Here is a 24,032-nt window from a genome sequence, read left to right as displayed (position 1 = left end):
CAAAGATTTTGCCAAAAGTCCAGTTAGGGAGAAAAGAATACAAAAACAAATACAAAAGTATAATACTTAAACAAATACAAAAGAAAGCAATGTTCAAAAAACTTACTTCAAAATTAAAAAAAAAAATTGTGTTATCAAATTAGGCTTCAGTGTTATTTTTTCTGCAAGAGAAAAAATAGTGTGGAAAAATCACCGTACTCTAGGGTTGTGTCATTTTTGGTAAAAGATATCTAAAATTCTGGTTAGTAAAACCAAATGATACGGTATTTAAACCATTCCATGGGTAGTTTTTCTGTTCATATGATAACGGTTTATCGGAAATTCTGATTTTTAAAATTAGAGTTTATAATTTAAAAAATTGCTACTCAAATTATGTTGAATTCGCACTTTCAAGCATTTATATATTTAAATCTAGACTACACAATTTTACAACAACAAAGAATGTGCATAATAAGATAGTTATATTTAAATATCATTTGTTAGCCTTTATTACATTTTTATAACCGACGTTGAGCATAAGAACCATTTTTAAGATCAAGGTTATCGATGTTTATCTCCATAACCTTGCCATTGTGAACGAGGCCCAGAAGACAAGGGAACTCCCAGATTGAGCATTGAGGGCAAAGTCCCTTCGGGGGGGGGACATTTTTTCCTTGAACTAACCCGTATTAGCGTTACATGAAGAAGAAAATTATGAGAACCTCCTATGGTTAGCCCGTCCGCAAGTACCCATGATCTGTCTACCAGTGAGAATGTTACTAAAGTTTGTCTAAAGTAAGAACTCCCAAAGCCATTCGTCTGAACCCGCGGCGGTGACCATGGTAACGAGATATAACTATTTCAAGTAGGAGTGTAGGGTCACTGTTTAGGGCAGGTTTCAGCGAGAGAAAGGGACTCTTTTTTTTTCTTCCCCCGGTCAATTGTATAAGCTTTAGAGTGAAAAGACTACCCTACCTAAAATGCGCTATTCTTGTTTCCATAGCAGTAGACGGCCTGAGACTTAGTCGAGAGGGAAGTTCTTACCGTAGACAAATTATACTATCTTTTTTATAATTTGTAGAATGTCAGAAAAGTTTGAGTTGGCGCGAATATTTTTTTTCTTCTGAAAAAGGTTGCCAACCCCGAGTTTTACGGGACCTTTAATTTTATATTATCATGACGTCACTATGTGTTAATTATTCCAGCAAAATTTCGACGGACAATAAAGGAAAGACGATTGAATTACTGAACTATACTACAGACCAAAACCTAGATTGCGAAATAAGGTTTATTTTCATTCAGCAAAAACCTTTTAAGTTAAATCAAAAAGGTTTTTTTTTATGCGGACGTGCAATCTTTCTAACCTTTAAACGAGATGTGTGACCAAACCATGAAAAGCAACCTTCTATTTCATCCAAAACCATGAAAAGCAACCTTCTATTTAAAAACATGTAAATCGAGGTTGTCTTAGGGTTTTATAGCGTGAAAATAATCTTAAATCTAGGCAATTATAAGCTTCCCTCAATTTCTTGTATGCTTAGTGACAATCTTTTTTAAAAAAATCTTTAAGAAATCATTTTTAATCTTTTTAGGATGAAAGGTTTGGAACTGCATTATTTTTGCTTTATTGAAAAAAGGTTTTTTAGTACAAACATTTTCGTGAGAGTAAAAATAAAAGGATGCCGCAAGGCTTTCTGGGAGAGAAACGGAAATTGAACACGACTGCGGAATCCCAAAATAAGGTTCTAAGTTAATAATATAACATCGTTATAAAGAAATTTTTTCATCTCATTATTGAATGTTTAAATAACAATAAGAAGTGAAATCCATATATTTCGATCCTATAGAAATACATTGATGCCAGAAATAAATAAAAACCTTTTTTTTTCCTTCGATAATATTGCTAACAGCGGGAAAACTGTATTTCCTTAAAAGAATTTTATGCCTTATTAGTTGAAGGCAAGTAATTTTTATATCATAATAAACATAAAAATTTTTGGTGAAAACAATATTGGCATTATGGACTGTCTATCGAGCTTTGTTTTCTATCCAATTAGAAAAATTCCAAAAAATTCATATTTCTGTTTCTCCTAAAATCAATTTATTAGAGTCCATGTGTTGCTACAAACTCTCAAGTAATCGAGAAACTTTACAAAGTATCGCGATATTTTTCTCATTCCAGATCATTTATATTATAATTCTGTAATATTGTATAATAATAATATTATATAATTATAATATTAAATTATGTTATAATTCAAATAAAATTTATCAGCTCTCACAAACCTTATCGCTATGCATTACCCTATTATCTTTTTGATAGATCGATAATGATAGTATCGTATTATGGGTATCAGAGCCGTAGTGGCTCAGGGGATAGAGCCTTCCAATGAGGTGAACCGGGTTCAAATCCAAACAATGACAGGTGGATTCCGGCTTGCACAGTGCTGACGTAAAATATCCTCAGTGGTAGACTGATCATGGATTAGAGTCCCCTTGCCGCTATTTTAACCGTGGAAGGTTTTCCTCTCCATGTAACGCAAATGCGGGTTAGTTCCATCAAAGAGTCCTTCACGAGGGCAAATTTCTCCCAATACTTGATGCAGGAGTTCCCTTGTCTTCTGGATTGGGGGTTCAAAATGACAAGGCTAAGGAGTTGAATATTAGTAGTCGTAAACACAAAAAATTGGGTCGGCTGTTCAACGACGGTTGTAAAATAAAATTATAAATATGAATAATGATCGTGATAGTGTCATTTTAGTGACCTCTGTAATGAAGGTAGAATTTAGAATAACAAAACCCATAGAAAAAAAACATGGGCATTCAATAATGAATTTCAAAGATGTATGTGAGAGAGATAAAAATTTAATTTTTGGCAATTTTTACTTTTTTCTGTGATCCATAATACAGTGGTGTATGGAATTAAGAGAATTTGCAGGGTGGGTCGATTATCTCTAGAACTACTGGACTGATTTTAATGAAATTCGATATGTACATACCAGGGTGGGCAAGATTTTGCCGCAGGTGGAAAAAACCATGGTAAATACCGGTAAAAACCGTCCNAAGGTAGAATTTAGAATAACAAAACCCACAGGAAAAAAAACATGGGCATTCAATAATGAATTTCAAAGATGTATGTGAGAGATATAAAAATTTAATTTTTGGCAATTTTTACTTTTTTCTGTGATCCATATTTCAGTGGTGTATGGAATTAAGAGAATTTGCAGAGTGGGTCGATTATCTCTAGAGCTAATGGACTGATTTTAATGAAATTTGATATGTACATACATGGATACATTTCAATACAAATAACCATATAACAATTGTAATGCACATGGTACGTAACACTGGTATGTGTCAGAAGGTATGAAATTGTCACAGGAAATGATAAACTGCCTTATTTCAAGTATGAAATCACGCTGCAACTCCTGTAAGAGGGGTCCATACCCCCTATTAGCCCATTTTGTTTGTTTATTCTGCAACCGCTGTTGCATACCTTCCACCGACTCCAACAAGTGTTACGCACGATCTTGCGTGTGTGTATTGCAATTTTCGAATGGTCATTTGTTTTGTATTGTATCAATTAAAATCGTTTCTGTAGTTCTAGCGATAATCGACCAAGTCCTGCAAATTCTCTTAATTTTTTTACACCAGTGTATTTCATTAGGTTTTAATAGCCTGTCCATCAAACTTTAAAAAAAGTTTACATTTTTCTAATAAGAACATTAAAATTCAATTCAAAACAGTTCAATTAATTATGAATTACAGTCGAAACCCTATTTACCGAATTTCATGAAATTAATGAAGTAGATTTATAAGATACAAAGAATAGCGACACGATGAATCTGCAGTGATACTGATGCTTTGGAAACTTACCGAATGCCTTTCTTTTCATAACGTCGAAAAAGAACTTTGTTAAAGTAAGAAATCATTCTCACGAAATGCTTCGAAATTTCAAATTCATTTGCTGTATTTTAATTTCCTGAATAATTCCTTCTATTTATTTTGTATATTTACTTTATTAGAAATGTTTGGATATGCCATAAGGCTAGTCAATTTTTATTTTGCCCTTCATATTACGAATTATCCTCAATTTAGCGAATAATATTTTCGATCTCAGTGAAAACGTTAAATCGCAGTCCGATATTTTAAAAATCTTATCACATACAATTTCCTTCTTTTTAATCTTTTCATATTGGATCAGCTCCGAGACACGGCCCAAGTCAAATATAATGGTTCATGATGAAATTATTGATGCTTACCATCAAGAGTATGATGGGCCACCGATGGAAAATCATCAAACATTTTGTCTAGGGTGGACTGTTGCGCCACTGTGTTTACTTTAGTTTTTAAAAATATTGTGCAAATGTGTTCACAAAAAAGGAATTTGAAACTGCGTGATTTAAACTAGTTTAATTTATTTAATTTTTTAAATGTTTCATACAGGTTATTTCATTTGCAGGCAGAATACGGACTCTCAGACGAACAAATTGCCGGTAAGTCAATCTTTTCTTCTTCTTCTTCTGCTTTGTATTTATATTCGTTTAGAATAAAAGGATGGTTTACCATGTAAAGCTAAGCCTAGAGGGCGCTAGGGGTTAAAATTCGTCATAAGACTTTCGGGTTACTACTGATTTTTACGCCTAAACTTGAAAAACGCACCATCCAATTTTTTTTTCCTCTATAACCATCGTTGAACAGCCTACCCGATTTTTTGTTTTACGGCTACTAATGCTCAACTTCGTAGTCTTGTCATTTTTAATCCAATCCAGAAGACAAGGAAACTCCTGGATCAAGTATTGGGAGAAATTTTGTCTTCGTGAAGGACTTTTGATGGAACTGACCCGCATTTGCGTTGCATGTAGAAAGAACCTCCCAAGGTTAGCTTGACGGCAAGGCAACTCTAACCCACGATCCGTCCACTACTGAGAATATTGCACGTCAGCACTAAGGTCGGTGGAAGTCGGATGCGGAATTCATATCAACCTGCCATTTCTGGGATTCGAACCTGGGGATTCTGGGATTCGAGTGGACTTAATATCCACTTCTTTTTTTAAAAAAAGAATTCTCCACTGAAAACAGGTTTCGAAAAAGGTTACACGTGAAAATTTTCAAATTTGGAATGAAATTTGAATTCGAGGAAGCAGAGAATTGTTAAAAAAAAATCTTCGAAGGGTTTCAGAAGTCAAGAGTTTAAAACATAAAAGAAAAACAAAACAACAAAAGATTCTTAAATAATATTAAATTTGATTCAAAAATATGTTTACTACAATTAAAAAAGCAGAGAGAGAATTTATCAGCTCNGGGGGGGGGGGGTCCAAGGGCATAACCGAGCACTCAGGGAGTCCCATGAGTATCTTACTTTTCACAAATTGTATTAAAAAAAAAACTTAGAATAAACAACATTGTCTTAGATATTTTTTGAAATGAATATATTCTATTCTGTAAAGCGCGCATTTTGTTTTTCTTTCTACAAATAGTGATTATCAAGTGAACACCGGTCATTTGAATAGTTTATCCCCAGGAAACTTAAAAAGTCAACAGACATCTATTTTAAAATGTAGTTTTCAGGATATTCAAACAGTGTTCAATTTCTGTCAAAATCAGTGTTCTTACTGTTCAATTTGCGCGTGCATACGCCCCTGTGAAAGAAATTAATGTGAAGCAAGTTTAATGTTCATTCATAATGTCACTAAAAAAAAAAAGCTTCCCCACTCAATTATTCTAAATTCTGTCAATTATTAAAAGTAATAATTGAAAGAATTTAGAACGACACAGCACTACGATACAGCAACTTTTAAACAGGTCATGACTGATATGCATTGAAAAATGTTTTAATAACTGCTAAGTTTTTTCTTTTCTTGATTTGTTATACCCTTTATGGGTTTTTTTTTAATATAATTATTTTAATTAGCCTCCGTGGTTTCGAAAACTATTTTGTTATCTGATTAGAATCTCAATTTTTTTAAAAAAATTATGCATTGTTTAAAAATGCTTTATTTTATCCTTCATTGAGTTTTTGAGGTAATGAAAATGTGTTTGTTAAAATTATCCTAAAAATGCTTTATTTCATGAATGTGATGTTTTTTTTAATTTCGATTTCAAACAATATGACATGTTATAGGGACCCATAATATTTCTGCTTCCGGGGACCCTATATTCTATTATTTATTTCATAACCGTCGTTAAACAGCCGATCCAATTCTGGGTTTACGACTACCAATGTTCAATTCCGTAGCCTTGTAATTTTGAACCTAATCCAGAAGACAAGGAAACCCCTACTCCCTGCAGGCCCTGATTATCGACTAGGCCCAATAGGCATGGGCCTAGGGCCCACAATTTCTGAGGGGCCGCAAAACTTAGTAAAAAGTTAATGAAAGGTGGGCTAGATTTGTGTTGGTTTAAGTTTTGTTGATGATAAAAAAATAATTCCGCTAATCCGCGGTTTTTAGCAAAAATCACTGATTTCAATTGTTTGTGGTCACCCAACTATTTTTATTGCGACATAACATTATTTTGTTGTTTTATATTTTGCTTTAATTTATAGATACGTAAACTCAGAAAAATCAATTCAACTTAGAATCAACTTTCTTAGAATGTTTCTCTTGAATCCTGCAGTTCAATAGATTCTTTTCCATTGTTTGGACTACTCTTCAGTAATTTAATTTCAAAATATTTTGTAAGGAGCCCGGAAAATTTGGTGGGCCTGAATTTGTCTTGATCGGTCCCTGACCCCCAGAGGTATTGATTTGTGACCCCGACATATTTAACGTGCATCAGTAATTATTTACTACACGGGAAGTCTTTGGCCGCCGGTTATCGAACCCACGACGTCTTGGACATGGGCCCAGTGCAGTACCAACCAGGCTATCCCGGCCTCCTACATTCCATTAAGACGGTCCTTAAGTGGGTCTTTCTGGTTTTTGCGCCAAAAATAGTGTGAAGTGATATTTGAACGACCCCCTGTTTATTCAGGAAATCGGATTTAAATGAGATTGATTTTTCCTTTTTGAATAAAACTAGGCTTTTGTTGTAAGGACATAATAATTGAATGAGAGCTTAACTGCGTTGTTTACATCTTTGCTTGTTTAACAAATATTGTATAAAATTCACATTGTGAAATGTTACATAAAGTAAATCTCTAAGCAAAAAGATTAAGTTCTTTAATCTTGCTAAATTTTCTTCGGAATAGCTTAGACGCGTGTTTTTTTTTATAAAAAAGTATTTGGGATATTTTGCATAAAAGTCTGCGAAATCGTATTATCCTCCTGATTTGCTTAAGCGGAGGACATTTTCGCCACATTTTACTTTTATATAATCTCTTTTACAAGAATCCCCAAAAAGAAACTTATGTATTCACTATCTCAAGTTCCTCTGAAGAAAAAAAAAATATTTTTTTCAGGCGATGAATGGCACATTTTTAAAGTCTGTTTTGAAGTTTCTTTAAAATTTAATTTTAAAATGCCCACGCTCTTTTAAATGGTTTTATTTTATATTATTTTAAAACCGTCGTTGAATAGCCAACCCAAATTTTGGGGTTTACGACTACTAATGTCCAACTCCGTAGCCTTGTCATTTCTAACCCAATCCAGAAGACAAGAGAACTCCTGGATCAAGTATTGGGAGAAATTTGCCCTCGTGGAGGATTTTTCGATGGAACTTACCCGCGTTTGCGTTTCAGGGAGAGTAAAGCCCACGAAAACCTCCCACGGTTAGCCCAGCGGCAAGGGTTCTCTAACCTATGATCCATCTACCACTGAGAATATTTTACGTCGGCACTGTTGTCTGTACAAGCCGGCTGCGGACGATGTATAGCTTTGGATTTAAACCCGGTTTACTTGATTGGGAGGCGAACGCTCGAGCCACCATGATTCAAGGTTTGTCGTAAGAAGAACTCGTGTTGCGCAGTTGTGCGCATCGTGAGTCAGCCGACTACTGTCCTCTCGCTGGTTGTTGTATGGAAGTTTAGAAGGTGGGTTACCAGCTCAGCCGCTGTCCATGTCGTCTGACCAGTATCAAAATGGCACCGCCCTCCTGTCATAGCCGTTAAAGACTTTTGAGCTGGTGTACCATTTAAAAAGGATTAAGGAAGTATAAACAGTTTATTGAAGGCGAAGGCATTACAAAATGGGAAATGGAATCTATGATTTAATTTTAATTTCTTCTGTTATTGTATCAATTAATATGAGAGGAGTAGAGCCCTGATGGCTCAGGGGATAAAACTTTTGCTTTCAATGAGGTGAACCGGGTACAAATCCCTGCGATGACTGGTCGATACGAATTCCACACCCGGCTCGAACCGACCACTGTGCTGACGCAAAATATCCTCAGTGGTTGACGGATTGTGGGTGAGAGTCCCCTTGCCGTCAGGCTATCCGTGGGAGGTTTTCGTCATTTACCTTTCCATGTAATGTAAGTGCGTGTTAGTTCCATCAAAAAGTCCTCCACGAAGGGAAAGTTTCTCCCAATACTTGATTCAGGAGTTCCATCGTCTTCTGGATTGGGTTCAAAATGATAAGGCTACGGAGTTGAAAATTATAAGTCGGAAACCCTAAATTGGGTTATTTGTTCAATGACGGTTATAAAATAAATAAAATATGCAATGAGTAAAAATATTTTTAAGGGAGGACAGAAAAAATATTTTTCTGTTTGTTAAAAGTTCACGAACTCTTAAAAAAATGGTTTTTACTTTTGTACCATTTAATTAGAAATGTGGGAGTTAAACTAGTTTTTATAGGAAACAGGACACATTTCTGACAATTTCTTATAGTTTTTTCTTTAAATTTTGTGTTTATAATATATATATAAAGGGAATTATTGATAAAAGGGAAAAATTTTTTGAAAAAGTATGATTTTTTGAATGATTAAGTATTTTTTTTGTTTGTATTCTAGTCATTAAAGGTATTTCATTTTCTACAAATATACTGTTTGTTTTTTTAAATGTAAAAATTGAGTGCTAAGACACTAACTTTTATATAAAAATGATCAGATTTGCAACCCACTTGACTAAATGGATCCATGGTATAATATGGCAATTAAGTCATTTAAAAAAATTTTACTCATATTATTGAAAAATTCTTGTTCTTATTTAGGCAACGAATAGTTTTTAGGAGGTATTTTCACACTTTAGACAACTAAAAGCAACTTTTTTTTGTTCATTTTGGCAATCCTGCAAAGTTACGTTCGGAACATATTATACATTTCAGTATTTTGAATCAAAGTATTCATACTTCGAATGTTGGTGATTTTCTTCATTAGACACCCATTGTGTGAAAAGGTCCTTTCATTCAGTTAATGACTAGCAACTCTCTCTCTCATCGAAAATGAACAAAGTGTTCCATTATGGGAGAGAAATCAGATAAGAAATAAAATGATGTTCTCTCTTTTCCTTCTGGGTTCGAGGATAAGATTGAAGAGCTCCAAGTAAAAAAAGAGGAACTGCCACCTAATGATACAAAAGTATAAGAAATCGAATATTTTGGAATTCATATATGTATTTTATCCGAGATTTTTGAAAGGCAGAAATCATTTTATTACCTATGTCATGCATTTTTTTGTTTATTGCAACTCTTCACGAAGAACAAACTAAAATAATTCGTTAACCTTTTAAATTTAATTTCGTTAATCTTTTTCCATTACTTTTGAACAACTCTTATTGTCAGCCATCTTGAGTGCTGAAACTCTTTATGGTTAGCCCTTTTCATTTATATCTATGTGTGTGTGTGTTTTGGTTGGGCGTGTGCGTGCGTTTATGTGTACTGCAACTCTTAACGGAAGAACAAAATAAAAACGCAATTTTAAAATTTCTTTCAATATTAATTATAGTCAAAAAATTTATTTATTTTTTAAAACGATATATACAATGAACTCAGAAGAGTGAGTGATATATTTAATGATTTTAGACAAAATTTGAAATTATTTCTAAAACACACAAACAACTATTTGAATAGATAAATTTTTTTATATTTTATTAAAAGTAGTTATTTGAGTTTAATAAACTTATGAATTTCCTACACAATTTGAAAGTAATTTTTAAAGAGATGTTTAAAACTTTGAAGTAAATAAATACTACATTCAATTATATAATCTGTTTTAAAACTCAAGTTATTTCATGAATTTTAAACAAATTCTGTGTGATCATTTAATTCTCTGTATTTATCTGTTTTGTATAACTTTCCGTTTCTCACCATTCAAGACGAGCGTCTCAAATCCGGCCTTATAGTGCATCCGCGTTTAACAACAAAACTTTTTATGTGAGGGGGAGGGAGGGGAGGGATTTGGCATGATTTCAAAATCATCCGCACGAAATTGTCCAGTAACTTGTGTCAATGCCTTCATATTGATCCTAATTCTATTCCCTCTGTTTCAATAATAGGCAGATTTTGTATGATCGCCCGCTAATATTTATGTCTCGATATTTAATTAGATTAAAGGCAATGCCTAACTGCTCTCAGAGATTTACAATTGAATGACTCCAAATAAATTAGAAATTTAAACAAAGTATGTTCATAATTTCATTTGTGTTTTCTAAACAAAATATGAGAAAACGATTTTTCGTAAAAATGACCCATTTTGTCGAATAGTGAAAACGTTTAGGGGGTCAGAACCATCTCCCTTGACCTCTCATCCAGACGCCCCTGTTCTAAAGCCGATGCCATTTTTGAATTATTTTCGTGGCTATCGAATTGTCAATTACGACAATTTGATAGCCACGATGTGATTGCATAGTAAGACTGTGCAATTACAAATTCTACCAGTGAAACATAAGATGTTGTTTTCGCTTCTTTTTTATGCAACTACTTTAACGTTTTTATGCAGTTTTTCTTTTTAAACTTTATCTCAGTTTCATATTAATTCAAGTATTGTGAAAGGGTTCCTTCTTGGGGAGACTTTGGAATTACCAAGCGGGACTTCATAACACAATTTTTTTGAGACATAACTACACGGGGAATTAACTACATAAAAATAAACGTTTGCTAATCACGTGACTTTTTGCTGCCATCTCTATTTCATTTTAAGAACTACTTCAAACAGACGATGGTGGTAAATGATCTTTTTTGATTAGCACCAAATATATTGTAACACAACCTTCTTCTTCTCTTCTCATTGGCACGACAGCCCAGGATGGGCCTTGGCTTTCTCAACAAGCCTATGCCAAGACATTCTTCCCTTAGCCAAGGTTCTCCAGTTTATTATGTAATACAACTTTAGTGTTTCTCTTTCAGTTTCCCTCTTAATTGGTAGGATCAAATGCAATATATATTTATCAACAACCACTTACGTTACAGTAAATCAATAACAAACATTGCCTGATATGAGATCTAGCTTACAGCTTTATTCAATGAAAAGCAATGTCTTACTCTTACTTTTATCCTTTGGGAAACACTAGAAACACACACACTAGATAACCCTCCTTTGGGGGTGTTGTTCTAGGTTTTTCATCTTCGCACAATTTTCGACTAGATCAAACTTCATCCATCAGCACCATCACCACACATAAAGATTTCATCTAACGTAAGAGCAGCATTCATAAAAACAGACCAGCACAATAAAAAAAAACTTCTTTCCAGACTGTGTTCACCTGGTTTTAATTTTTTTTACATTTAATTCATCAAAATGATTTTCTTATGATGAGCTGATTCATATAATGACTACACCGTCTTTACGCATGGAACACCCTCGCAGTAGCCCCCTGACGCAATCAGGGGGCGCTTGAGATTCTTACTTTTTATAAATTGTACTTAAAAAGAATAAACAGCATTGCATCACATAATTTTTAAAACAAATATATATTCTCGTGTAAAAATTGTGAATTTTTTTTCTATAAATAGTGATAGATTATCATGTATAGTTTATCTTACAACCGAAATCAATCTTTCTACGTTAAAATGAAGTTTTCAAGATACTCAACTCTCTTAAGTCATACTGTCTCTAAAAATGATTGACTACCACTCACTCCGTTTAGTATTTATAATCAGTTAAATAAAGTAATAAAAGTGAATGACGCATGGGTCAGCAACTGGTTATGTCTGTTGTGCATGGAAAGATGTTTTAATAACTGACTTTTAAATACACTCTATAACAAAAAAAATCGACGCACCAAGAAGGAGTTGTCCGATTGAAACGAAAATTGGTGGATAGGAAGACAATGTGCAGAATAGTAAATGATTAAAATTTCAGAACAATTAAATAATTTATTGCATAGTTACAGTAACAAGTTCAATAAGGTGTTGATCCGCCTCTAGCCGGGATACAAGCTGCCACACGGCGTGGCATAGACCGATAAAGCTCCCGGATGGTCTCTTGCGGTATTTCCTGCCAAATTCGATCCAATTGTCGAACGAGGTCATCAACATTCCGTGCCAGATGCAATCGCCTTCCCATCATATCCCAGACATGCTCGATGGGAGAGAGATCTGGTGATCTGGCAGGCCAAGGAAGAGTTTGACAAGCTTGCAGACAGTTCATAGCAACACGTGCCGTATGTGGTCTGGCATTGTCCTGCTGAAAAACCAGCCCAGGGCGCTGCAAAAGGAACGGTAGCAAAACAGGTCTTAGGATGTCGTCGACGTACCGCTGTGCAGTAAGTGTACCTCTAATGACGACCAAAGGGGTCCGGCTGTCAAAGGAAATGGCACCCCAGACCATAATGCCTTGTTGAGGGCCGGTGTGGCGTGCAATAGTGAAGGCAGGATACCCCCTCTGCCCTGTGCGTCTCCAAACACGTCTTCGATGATCGTCAGGGCACAGTTGGAAGCGGGATTTGTCGCTAAAGACTGTACCTCCCCAGTCGGCATCATTCCAGCCTGATCGAGCGTCGATTTTGCGCGTCTTAGTGCGTTCTTGGTGCGTCGATTTTTTTGTTATGGAGTGAAGTTTGACGCGATAATTCATACCTTTTGTTATACCCTTATGTATCTAATTATTTTAATGAGCTTCTTGGTTTTGAAAATCGTTTTAGTATTTGAAGATTAGCTAGCTACTGGTTGGCATCTCAATGAAAAAAAAAACAATTCTTCATATAGGGGCTCCAAATTAAAAGTTCGCATTTTAATGTAGAACCACACGTTTAAAAATGCTTTATTTTTTGTGCATTGAGTTTTTGTGGGCAATAAAAATGTGTTATAATTAATGTAAATTTTTAAAATGCTTTATTTTATGAATGTGAAGTGTTTTAGTTCGATTTTCAACAGTATGATATGTTAGAGGGGACCAAAACACTGTTTGCCCAGAAGGGCCCGAGGGCCCTGCTGGTTATTGTCATAATTACTATTTTAATATAAATACAATTGGATGAATTAGAGGATATATTATATAAATATAGAATATTTATTATATCAGGTAATATATGAGTATATTATAATAATTAGATAAAATTATTAGACGCGCTGTAGTGTTTTAATAATGACATGTTTTGCACGAGTTTATAGGCAATACTTTTATATTTAAACATACGTGTAATGGGTTTTAATACGGGAGAGTTTTTATATACTTCCTATTTGTATTTATTTTTAACGTATTGCATTACAATGTTAACCAATTGATAGACTAACGTAAACAAGTGCAAACAGTCACGTAAAAACACTAAAGCTGTATAGTATATACTGATAATTAAGGCCCGGATTTTGATGACATTAGAGCATTTTTTGAGATTTATAGGGCATTTTCTTTAAAATTTTGGGGCGCATTTGCATTTTAAAGCATTTTTTAAATTTTTGTTAAATTTTTCTAATTTTTATAATTTTTTATTATTACACTGGCTTCCAAACAATGAAGAAAATTTCTAGGATATTAACAGGTGAAGCAACATCTTTTCAAATTGAAGAAGAATTGTCAGTAAGTGTGACCGTCCTTTTCAAGTACGCACCAATAACATCAGTAGACGTTGAAAGAAGCTTCTCCTGGTATAAAAGTTTGCTTTCAGACAAGAGACGCTCGCTTACATTTCAAAATATTAAAAAAAAAAAAAATTTATAATCCACTGTAAGTCTGATATTTAGTAATATTATGAGATGGAAGTTGTTATATTCATTTCAGTTTCTATACAAAATGAAAATCTTTTGGAGTCAATATATTTTCCTTTTTTTTTTGTTATTTCTGGATATAAAACATATTTGTCAAACATTAATGAACGTAGAACAAGTATTGCATTGCTTTATATTTTTTGAAACGACTCATAATAATTTTAAAGCGTAAAACATTGTTTTAGTTCAATATTTTTACTTCTATTTAAGTCATGACATAAGGCATTTTTAGCGCAATTTTCGCATTTTAAGGGCATTTTTTGCACTTTTAAGGGCATTCTTTGCAGTTCATAAGGGCATTTTTTGCACTTTTTAAGGGCATTCATTGAGATTTTTTAGGTCATCAAAATCCGGGCTCTACTAATAATTAAGATTTTACATAGAATCTTATGGGAAATAATTTCAAATAATTTAGTTCGTCAAATAATTTCGTCAAATAATTTAGCCACGGACTGTATGACTACTGAAAAAAGAAAAGAAACGAATGAAATGAAAATCAATCTATTGATGGAGAACCATCACTTGAATTGGCCTTTGACCAATGGACTGTAACCAGTAGTTGCACTCTTTTATCTTTATATTTTCTTTCCTTTTTCCCATTAAAAAAAAACATATTCAATCTTAAATTTATCATCTTCATTCATTTTCTATAGCCTACACTAAAATAAAATAAAAAGAAGTTTTTATGCTGTTGTTTTTTCTTTCTCGTTTCTTAGAAACAATAATAAATGACGTCAAATACATCTGAGAATGGAGAAATAAACCGACAAACAATGTTGCCGACAAACAATGGATTAAAAAAAAAGAACCCATTGAATGCAATATCTGACGTGAGAGAGATTTAGTGTCCAGAAAATTTGAATGTCTGGTCATTCAATCTGAGCGATGATGAAGAACAGCCGACAAAATTAGAACATTGGATTACATTTACACAGGAAATTTCTGAATTTAATTTATTCTAAAATATGATGCAAATTAATCGTTTTATGAAATTTTAGCGCTAAAATTTAAAAAAAAAAATAGCATCCACTTTTAAAGATTACAGCCTTTTTTATTCTTTTTTTTTAATCACAGAGAAGTAGGGGAGAGTGGGGTCAATTGTAACAGGGTACGCTTGTAACACAGCAAAAAATTCAAGTGTCGGCTTCTAGATTTGGTTCCTAGGTGGCGCACAAGGTGTATTTAATAAATCTACATGTACACCCCTGCTGGCAACCATTTTTATGTACTTTTGAGAGAGTTACATCACAAAAGATATTTTCACGCTACGTAAGTACTTTTTTGGGTATTAGAATATTATATTGTAACAAAGTAATTTTGTTTAAACAAATAAAAATTATTAACCGAANNTTTCATTTCAGAAAGCATGTTTAAAATTAAAATAAATAATAATAAATTGAATTTTACTTTATTTTGTTAAATTAGAACTAAATTTTAATCATAACATTTTGAAAAAATTTTAATATATATTTAAAATTGATTTTTTTAAAAAAAATCATTGTTTTTCTTAATTTTTTAAAATTTATTTTCAAAAAAATCCATTTTAAGGGGGCCCCTAATCATTTGATATTACATCATCCACTGTACTCCGTTCCCCCTTTTATATAATTTTTCACCACATCTCCAAAATTCTCGAATTGTCTCAAAGACGACAGAACGTCTAGGATTCCAGAATCATCGCGTAAAGATCTCGCGAATGACAGCCAGTCTCGAAAACTATACTGGCAGGACAGAAAGGAACCAGTCCGTAACAGTATCACGTGAATTTGGTTTCAAAAGTACAACCCTATTATAGTAAATGTTTTTTCAGTATTCTGAGAAATACCGTGAGAAAAAAAAAGTAAGCATAAGGCAGATAAAAATACATTGTCTTAAAAAATAATAGCTCGCATAATTTCTACTAAAATTTTTATTTTTTTTCATTTTGTCTGAGCTCAAGGGGGGTGTTTAAACCCTTAAACCCCTCCCTTGCGTACGCCACTGATTGTTAGAACACATAATATTCATCTTTAAAAGTATAGAATTATCGATCATTCATACGACAAGTGTAATAGTGCAGAAATAAAGAAAAATAGAACAGAGAGACTAAATTATAATCCGTAGAGTGTCATTCAATTCTATTCAAATCAACTGTTCTAGCACACCCTTGGGTTAAGGCAGTTTTTCCCAAACTTATGACTTTTGTGTACCCTTTCTAAATTATTCGCAATGCTGTATACCACTAATACAAAAATTTATATATCCTTTACTTTAAAAAAATTACGCTAGATTTAAAAATCACAACTGGCTGTTGACACTACTCATTATTAACTGTTAACTCTACAAAAAATAGCCAATAGAAAAATACGTCATCATAAATTTTCATGGCTAGCTTTGTTTTTAAATAAAAATTTTTGAAATTTTCGTTAGTTGCAAGATATTTCGCATAAGAACGCGTACTCCCGCTAAACTGTTCCCGTACCCCTGGGGGTACGCGTACCACACTTTGGGAAACACTGAGTTAAGGGAAAATTTTAACACGATGACGTCAGAGTAGACTATCGTTATAGTTCGTCTAAAATAAGAAATTCCCCAGACATTCGTCTGAACCTGTGGCGGTGACCATGGTAACGAGGCATAACTATTTCAAGTAGGGGTGCGGGGTCATTGTTTTGGAGTGGTTTTGATTAGATAAAGTTCAGTGGAGTGGTTTTGGCGAGATAAAGTAAAGATCTCTTTCCTAGAGTGAAGCTAACCTCCCTAAAATGCGCCATTCTTGTTTCCATAACACCAGACGGCCTCAGACTTCGTGACGGAAGGAGTTCTTAACTTAGACGCACTATAGTACTATTATCGTTCGTGTTTCATAATAACAAGTAAATTTAAAATTTGAGCCGTAATGACTCAGGGGATAGAGAGTTGGCCTTTCGATGAGGTAAACCGGGGTTCGATCCCGGCGGTGGCAATTCGATACGAATTCCGCATTCGGCTTGCACCGACCACAGTGCTGACGTGAAATATCCTCAGTGGTAGAGGGGTCATGGGTAAGAGTTCTCTGGAAGTTAGGCTAACCGTGGGAGGTTTTCGTTGTTGCACAAATGCGGGTTAGTTCCATCAAAAAATTCCCCCGAAGGCCAATATCAGACAATGCTTGATCCAAGAGTTCCCTTGTCTTCTGAATTGGGTTCAAAATGATAAGGCTACGGAGTTGAATTTTAGTAGTCGTGAACTTAAAAAATTGGGTAGACTGTTCAACAACGGTTATAATTAAAATAAAAAAATTTTAACTTATAACCAGAGTCACTCTTAGGGTTGCTTCGTTCGAAGGCCTCCTTTGTTCATCACAATCTATTTATTATGATACCTTTATGAGTTTTATGAAATTTTAGAGCAAAAATTAAACATAATTTGGGTTTGATTGAACTGTCGATTTATCAGTTGTTCGTTGTAAGAGTATGAAACAACATTAGTTGAAAAGCAGAGAACTTAAATCGCTCACTCTATCCCAAAATCATTACAGTAACTGTATTTGGCAAACCTTTATAAATTAATGTGGTAATACTATAGTTTGTTCACCAGGAGATGGCACTTGGCTCCACCTCTTTGGACGCAGAGTTCATTTAGCATGGTAGTAAGTAGAGAAATGGAGACAACTACAGCGAACATTCCCCTCACCAAAGTGACAAGGTTTAATACCTGTGCTTTGTTTTCTAGAGGTTCAGGCGCAAGCGTATTGAAGACGCGCCCTCAAGAATTTGTTTTCTCCCTTCCTTCTTCAGTGCAAAGCTCCACAGACAGTGAATTCCTTTTCATTCACATACTTCGCTTTATTGTTATCTTCTAATTTTATTTCTCGTCACGCTAGCTAATTAAATATATTGCAGCAAAATGTCTCAAAAAGAGCTAACTACAGCCCCTGGCCAAATTAATAGACGATGATTGGTTAAATTCAATTGGTTAAATTAGAAGATATAATATAAATTTGATGACTGGAAAAATTAGACCAGTGTATCCGAAACTTATGACTTTTGTTTACCCTTTCTAAATTTGTCGTAACGCTGTGTACCACTCATAAAAAAAGGGAAGTATTTTTTACTATAAAAGAAATAGCACAAAAGTTAAAAGTCACAACTGGCTGTTGACTACACTCATTATTAATTGTTAACTCTTCAAAAAATAGCCAATAGAAAAATACGTAATAGTAAACTTTCATGGCTAGCTTTGTTTTTAAATAAAATTTTTTGAAATTTTCGTTTGTTGCAAGATATTTCGCATTAAGAACGCGTACCCCCTCTAAACTATTCCCGTACCCTTGAGGGTTACGCGTACCACACTTTGGGAGACGATATATTATATAAATATAAAATATTTATTATATCAGGCATTTTATTAGTATATTATAATAATTAGATCAAATGATGAGACGCACTGTAATTTTTTAATAATTGGGTATAATATGAGAAAAGCACAACTACTTTAACTTACTAGGAATAACATTTACCTTTTAGTTTAATTAATAAACTGAGTTTTAAGTATGCTTACTAAATTCATAAACTTAGGTAAAACAACAATATAAATTATTTCCAAAGGAACTAGACTAATACAATTCCAACCTAGCGAGTAGCGACTTATAACAAGACACTTCGTTTGATGGTTTTACTTGTTGCTAGAAATCAGGTTCGCAGAAAATGCTGTTTACTAGTTAAATTTAGTAGGAATAACACGATCTGTGACGTAGGCTATAGTATACCCAATTGCATGATTTGCACGAGTTTATAGGCAATACTTTTATATTCAAACATACACGTTAATGGGTTTTTATTCGGGAGATTTTTTATAGACTTCCTATTTGTATTTATTTTTAACGAATCCATGACAATGTTAACCCATTGATACACGAACGTAATCAAGTGCAAACAGCCGAGTAAAAACATTACAGCTGTATAGAGTATCACCTGATAATTATAATTTTACATAGAATCTTATACTGCGTCTAATAATTTGGCCAGCAGGTACTGTATTCACTCAAAAGTAAGAAACATCATCAAATTTATGAAATATATAATGTAAAAAAAAAATTCACGTGAAGATTGTGAAATCTCTTAAGATCGTCAAATAGCAACCTTGTTCAAGATTGTTCACATCTTTCCCCCCAAAATAGCGAAATAGTATCGTCGCATACCACGTGATGAAAGAGAACTCCTGGTAAACGAACTATAGCTTTGCCGCGAGTGTCTCATGGTAGAATAAATATTTGGTAGCCATTTTTTTTTCATAGCAAAATGTGTTCTTTTTTTTTTTTAGATATTAAACTTTCAAATCTTCAATGAGGAAAAGTACCATTTAATCTGTTTCCGAATCAATTTAGCGTATCGACATAAAGTTGCGAGGCGCAAACGGCGTCAAAGCGACGATTCTTTCCATTAGCTGATGCTTTTCATTAACTTTGCTAATGATCATACGACAGTTAACGAAAAATCAATCCCAACCGCGCCTCAGGCACCATTTTTTTATATGATTTATTTGCAAGAGTTCTTATCAAATTGAGCAGAAAAATATACGATTATTTGAGTGTAGCAAACATTTAATATCCATCCAAATTATTAGACGCACTATAAGAATCTATGAAAAATCTTAATTATCAGTTGATACTCTATACAGCTTTATTGTTTTTACGTGACTGTTTGCACTTGTTTACGTTAGTCTATCAATGGGTTAAATGAGACTATATATAATATAAAAGCGACGTTTGGATACATTAGACGATATATTATGTAAATATAGAATACTTATTATATCAGGTATTACATTAGTTAGTATGAGGTTATAAACTATTAGACGCACTGTAGTTTTTCAATAATGACACGTTTGCATGCAATACTTTTATATTTAAACATACATGTAAATGGTTTTTATTCGGGAGATTTTTTTATATACACTTCCTATCTGTATTTATTTTTAACGTATTGCATTACAATGTTAACCCATTGTCAAGCATTATATTAGTATATTATTATAATTAGACCAAATGATTAGAAGCGCTGTAGTGTTTTAATAATGACATGATTTGCCATTGTTTATATACAATACTTTTATATTTAAACATACATGTTGTTCAATGTCTCAGAAATATAGCGCCAACTTGGCGTCCTTGTCTTGGCATCCTCGCCACCGTCTCTTGTAACCCCAAACAGTTGAAATTTGGTTGTTGATCTTATAGCAATAGCGTGCTCGTAGCACCAATGATAATGCAATTTTATATACAGTCCATATGCTATTTTATTCATTTGTTATCAAACGAACCAGTATAGAATCAAATCGAACTCAGGTAATGGGTTTTCCTTCAGGGGATTTTTAAAATACTTCCTATTTATATTTATTTTTAACGTATTGCATAAGAATGTTAATCAATTCATACACTATCATAAACAAGTGCAAACCGGGGTCAGTCATCTAACAATAAAGTTGTATAGTATCACCTGATAATTATATATTTANTAGTTTTCCAATGAAGATATATATACACACTCACATACAATAAGTAGCCATCACCCCAATGTAGGAAATTTGGATAGATTTATGATGGTCCAAAAAAGAATTGTTTTGATGGTATATTCTTGAGAACCAACAAAAATTACCTTGAAACCATCGTAGAAACCCATAGGTATAACCATCATGGGCTATGAGAATCAAACTTCCCCTGACCGTTAACCATCATAGTATTAAAGTAGCATTTTCCATCATGGAATTTAGTTGGCATATCAAATATCAGGAAATGTTGGATGATGGTGACCATCAAATGATGTTAGACCATCATGAATCTCACTGAAACCAACATAAGCCAACAATTTTTTTTTGATGGGACCATCAAAAATTCTGACTTGGGATGCCTTGCATTTACCCTATATACACACTATATATATATATACACTATAAATTACACCATAAATGCAATTATATTGCTATCTAGACAAATGAAGTATTATGTTCGGGATACTTTTTAAGGGTGTGAATCAATTAGACAAAATTCAACACTATATGACTTATAGTTTAAAAGTTGTAATCCTTTCATGTACAGTGAGCCAAAAGAAAAAAACAGACCACCCTGAATAACTTTTGGTCTAACGATCGGATCTTTTATTACTAGATCTTATTGGTTCAAGAGGGTGAGTTCAAATATGCTAATTAATTACCGCAGATGATAATTTATATTACGAAATCTAAATTAATGACGTACTTTCTCTGAATAGACATACCTTTTTTTTGACGGATTCGGATTTCTGTCCCCAAATTTAGGAGGTAGCCGCCATCTGGGAAATAGGGTCCCTAAAGTTTGCTTAGGAGAGCGGTTTGGACCCCTTAAGGTTAATTTTACTTTTTTAGCATTTCACTGAACTTTTATGAGAATTGTAAAATTTTTGCACTCAATTATAAAATCCGTTTATCTTAATATAATTCCATGAAAAAAATTAATTTTAGTAGGAATTTATTATTTTTATTAATAGTCAAAGAAATGTTAATTTGTATGGTATAATTTTTTTTACATCGTCTAAATGTAATTTTATACTGAAAAATAGGAAATTTTAGCGAATAGTTCCTGAAAAATAGAATTTCAAAAAAGTCAGTTACTAAAAATTCGATTTCATAGGAAGTATTCCACTGATTTAGTGCAAAATTTATATTTCCCCCCATAAAATTACATTCTTTCAAAAGATGCAAAAAAAAATCGCTCATTCTTAAGTTTAATATTACACAATTATAAATATTTACTAAAAGTTATTTTTAGCGCGGAATTATCTTTCAATAAACGAATTTTATAACTGCGTGCAAAAATTTTTCGATTCTCTTAAAAAGCTTTCGAGTTCCGCAAAAAGTAAAATTAACATTAAGGGGTCCAAACTTCGGATCGTTCTACTGATCAAACTATGGGGACCTTATTTCCCAGATTGCGGCTACCCCCTTTATTTTGGGGACAGAAATCCGTCCAAAAAAAAAGGTAGGTTTATTCAGAGAAAGTAAGTTTTCGTTTCTGATTTCGTGACTTAAAATATCGTCGGAACTGAATAATTATCATATTTGAGGTCGCCCTTTAGAGCCATTAAGATTGAGTCCAACCCAATTCAAAATTTTTGATGGCTATCCATTGATGGTTATCCATGAACCATCAAAACAATTTGATGGGACCATGGAGAATTTTGACTTGGCTGTGTTGGTTACCATCAAAAAATATAATGGTTCATGATGGAATTATTGATGGTTGCCATCAAGATTATGTTGGTCCATTAATAGAAAATCATTACAAATTTTGAGTTGGGTAATGCCTCACTTGTCTAGATAGCAATAAAGTTCGCCCTCAAGTCAAGGTTTCGCCTTCGAGTCATGCTGTTTCTACCATCGACTAAAATAGAGAGGGTACTCTAAAAGATTCATTACTCAAGTTTTGAATTGTATTATTACTTCAATCTTTTAAAATTATAAAAAAATTTAAAATCCGGTATAAAATGAGAAAGGATCATGATGATTGTATTATACCAATGGATGGTTGACTGAATAGCAATCTTTCTAAAACCGGAATAAATTTAGAAAACTTCCGGTGTATCCTTCCGCTTATGTTATAATGACGAGGCGATGCGTGACCAGGCTTAGTATTCTAGGACGTTTTATTATTGTGATTTTATTTCAAATTTGCGTAATATTTTACCATTCATAAGAGTTTTCTGTGATTTATAAATTCTAACAGGTCATAAAACTAATTTAACAAAAATTAATATCCCAGCGTGTAAGATTAGCCATGTTTCGAGCCCTTTTTTGACTATATTTGTGTAAAATAGTACCGTTTGTTACTTTTTAAGTAGGATTATAGCAAGCTTGCGGAATCTTCCGATTTCATTTGTTGTTTGTTTCGCTGAAATTTAAATTGATATTGTAAACACTATTATTATATTAATATTGGATGGTGCAATTTCCAAGCTTAGGGGGTAAAAATCACTCGAAAGTAGTAATCCGGAATCTTACGACGAATTTTAACCCCTAGGGCAGGGGTGGCGAACCTTTATACACTAACGTGCCATTTTTTCTAAAAAATTGTTTAATGAGGTCATAGACGTGCCTTCAAATAATTTTGACTTCGTGAATATTGGGAAAATAGTAATACTAAACACTATCAACTCAAAACTCTTTATTTACATTGAAAAAAAAATACATTTTGCCATGTCTTAAAACAACTTAAAGTAACATCAGTGTAACTTCTGTTGTTGCAGATTCGATGACAAATAACTTATATTAGGCTGTAAGACGTTAGTTTAAGCAGGACTGTTATTTTTTTTTTGCTAGTTTTTTATGGTTATTAATTGTTTATTATTTTGTTTGTTTTTTGTGAATTTTAATTTAATTGTTACATATGCTGCATAGTGTAATAACAATTGTGACCGGTGGCGTGCCCAAAATATTGTGTCTCGTGCCATAAATGGCACCCGTGCCATTGGTTCGCCATCCCTGCCCTAGGGCCATCTGTCCTAGTCAATATTTATGATAGTTTTCCAATGAAGGACCAACATTATAGTAAGGGTAACCATAAATAATTCCATTATGAACCATTATATTTTTGATGGTAACTAACATAAGTAGGCATTACTCTAATGTAGGAATTCAGACGGATTCATGATGGTCCAACATAAGAATATTATCTTGTTTTGATGGTTTGTTCATGTTGGAACCATCATGAACCACCATCATCCCAATGTAGGAATTCAAACTGATCTATGATTGGCCAACTTAAAAATTCAATTTATTTTGATGGTATATTCCATCCAAGCTATTTGGTTTGTTTTTCCCATTAAGCCATCCTGACAATGCATAATTGGAACCATCATGAACCATCGCGGATTGTTGGTCTATGAGAATCAAACTTCGCTCGATGGTTCACCCACCATAGTATTAAAGTAGCATTTTTCGTCATGGAATAATGGAAGTTTCGTAAATGAAAATGTTGGTTGATGGTGACCATCAAATGTTGTTGAACCATCATGAATCGCAATGAAACCAACATAA

The 24,032-nt window shown here is 33.4% G+C and overlaps 1 protein-coding gene across 3 annotated transcripts in view; it reads left to right on the top strand.

Annotated features, from left to right (window-relative positions):
• LOC107450836 (calmodulin) overlaps window positions 1-24,032 on the top strand; it is an 86,655-nt gene that overhangs the window by 44,321 nt on the left and 18,302 nt on the right. For 2 of the 3 annotated variants that reach the window (XM_043048297.2, XM_043048296.2), the window contains exon 2: window positions 4,442-4,475. In XM_043048297.2, coding sequence (XP_042904231.1) covers window positions 4,442-4,475 — 34 coding nt within the window. Of the gene's footprint in view, window positions 1-4,425; window positions 4,476-24,032 lie in introns of all 3 variants that reach the window. The other variant, XM_043048295.2, reaches the window with a different exon arrangement.

Source organism: Parasteatoda tepidariorum, chromosome 8 (assembly GCF_043381705.1).
Source record: "Parasteatoda tepidariorum isolate YZ-2023 chromosome 8, CAS_Ptep_4.0, whole genome shotgun sequence".
NCBI classification, from domain to species: Eukaryota; Metazoa; Arthropoda; class Arachnida; order Araneae; family Theridiidae; genus Parasteatoda; species Parasteatoda tepidariorum.
The sequence above is the reverse complement of the archived record's forward strand: the minus strand, read 5'-3'. Positions and strand labels throughout refer to the sequence as shown.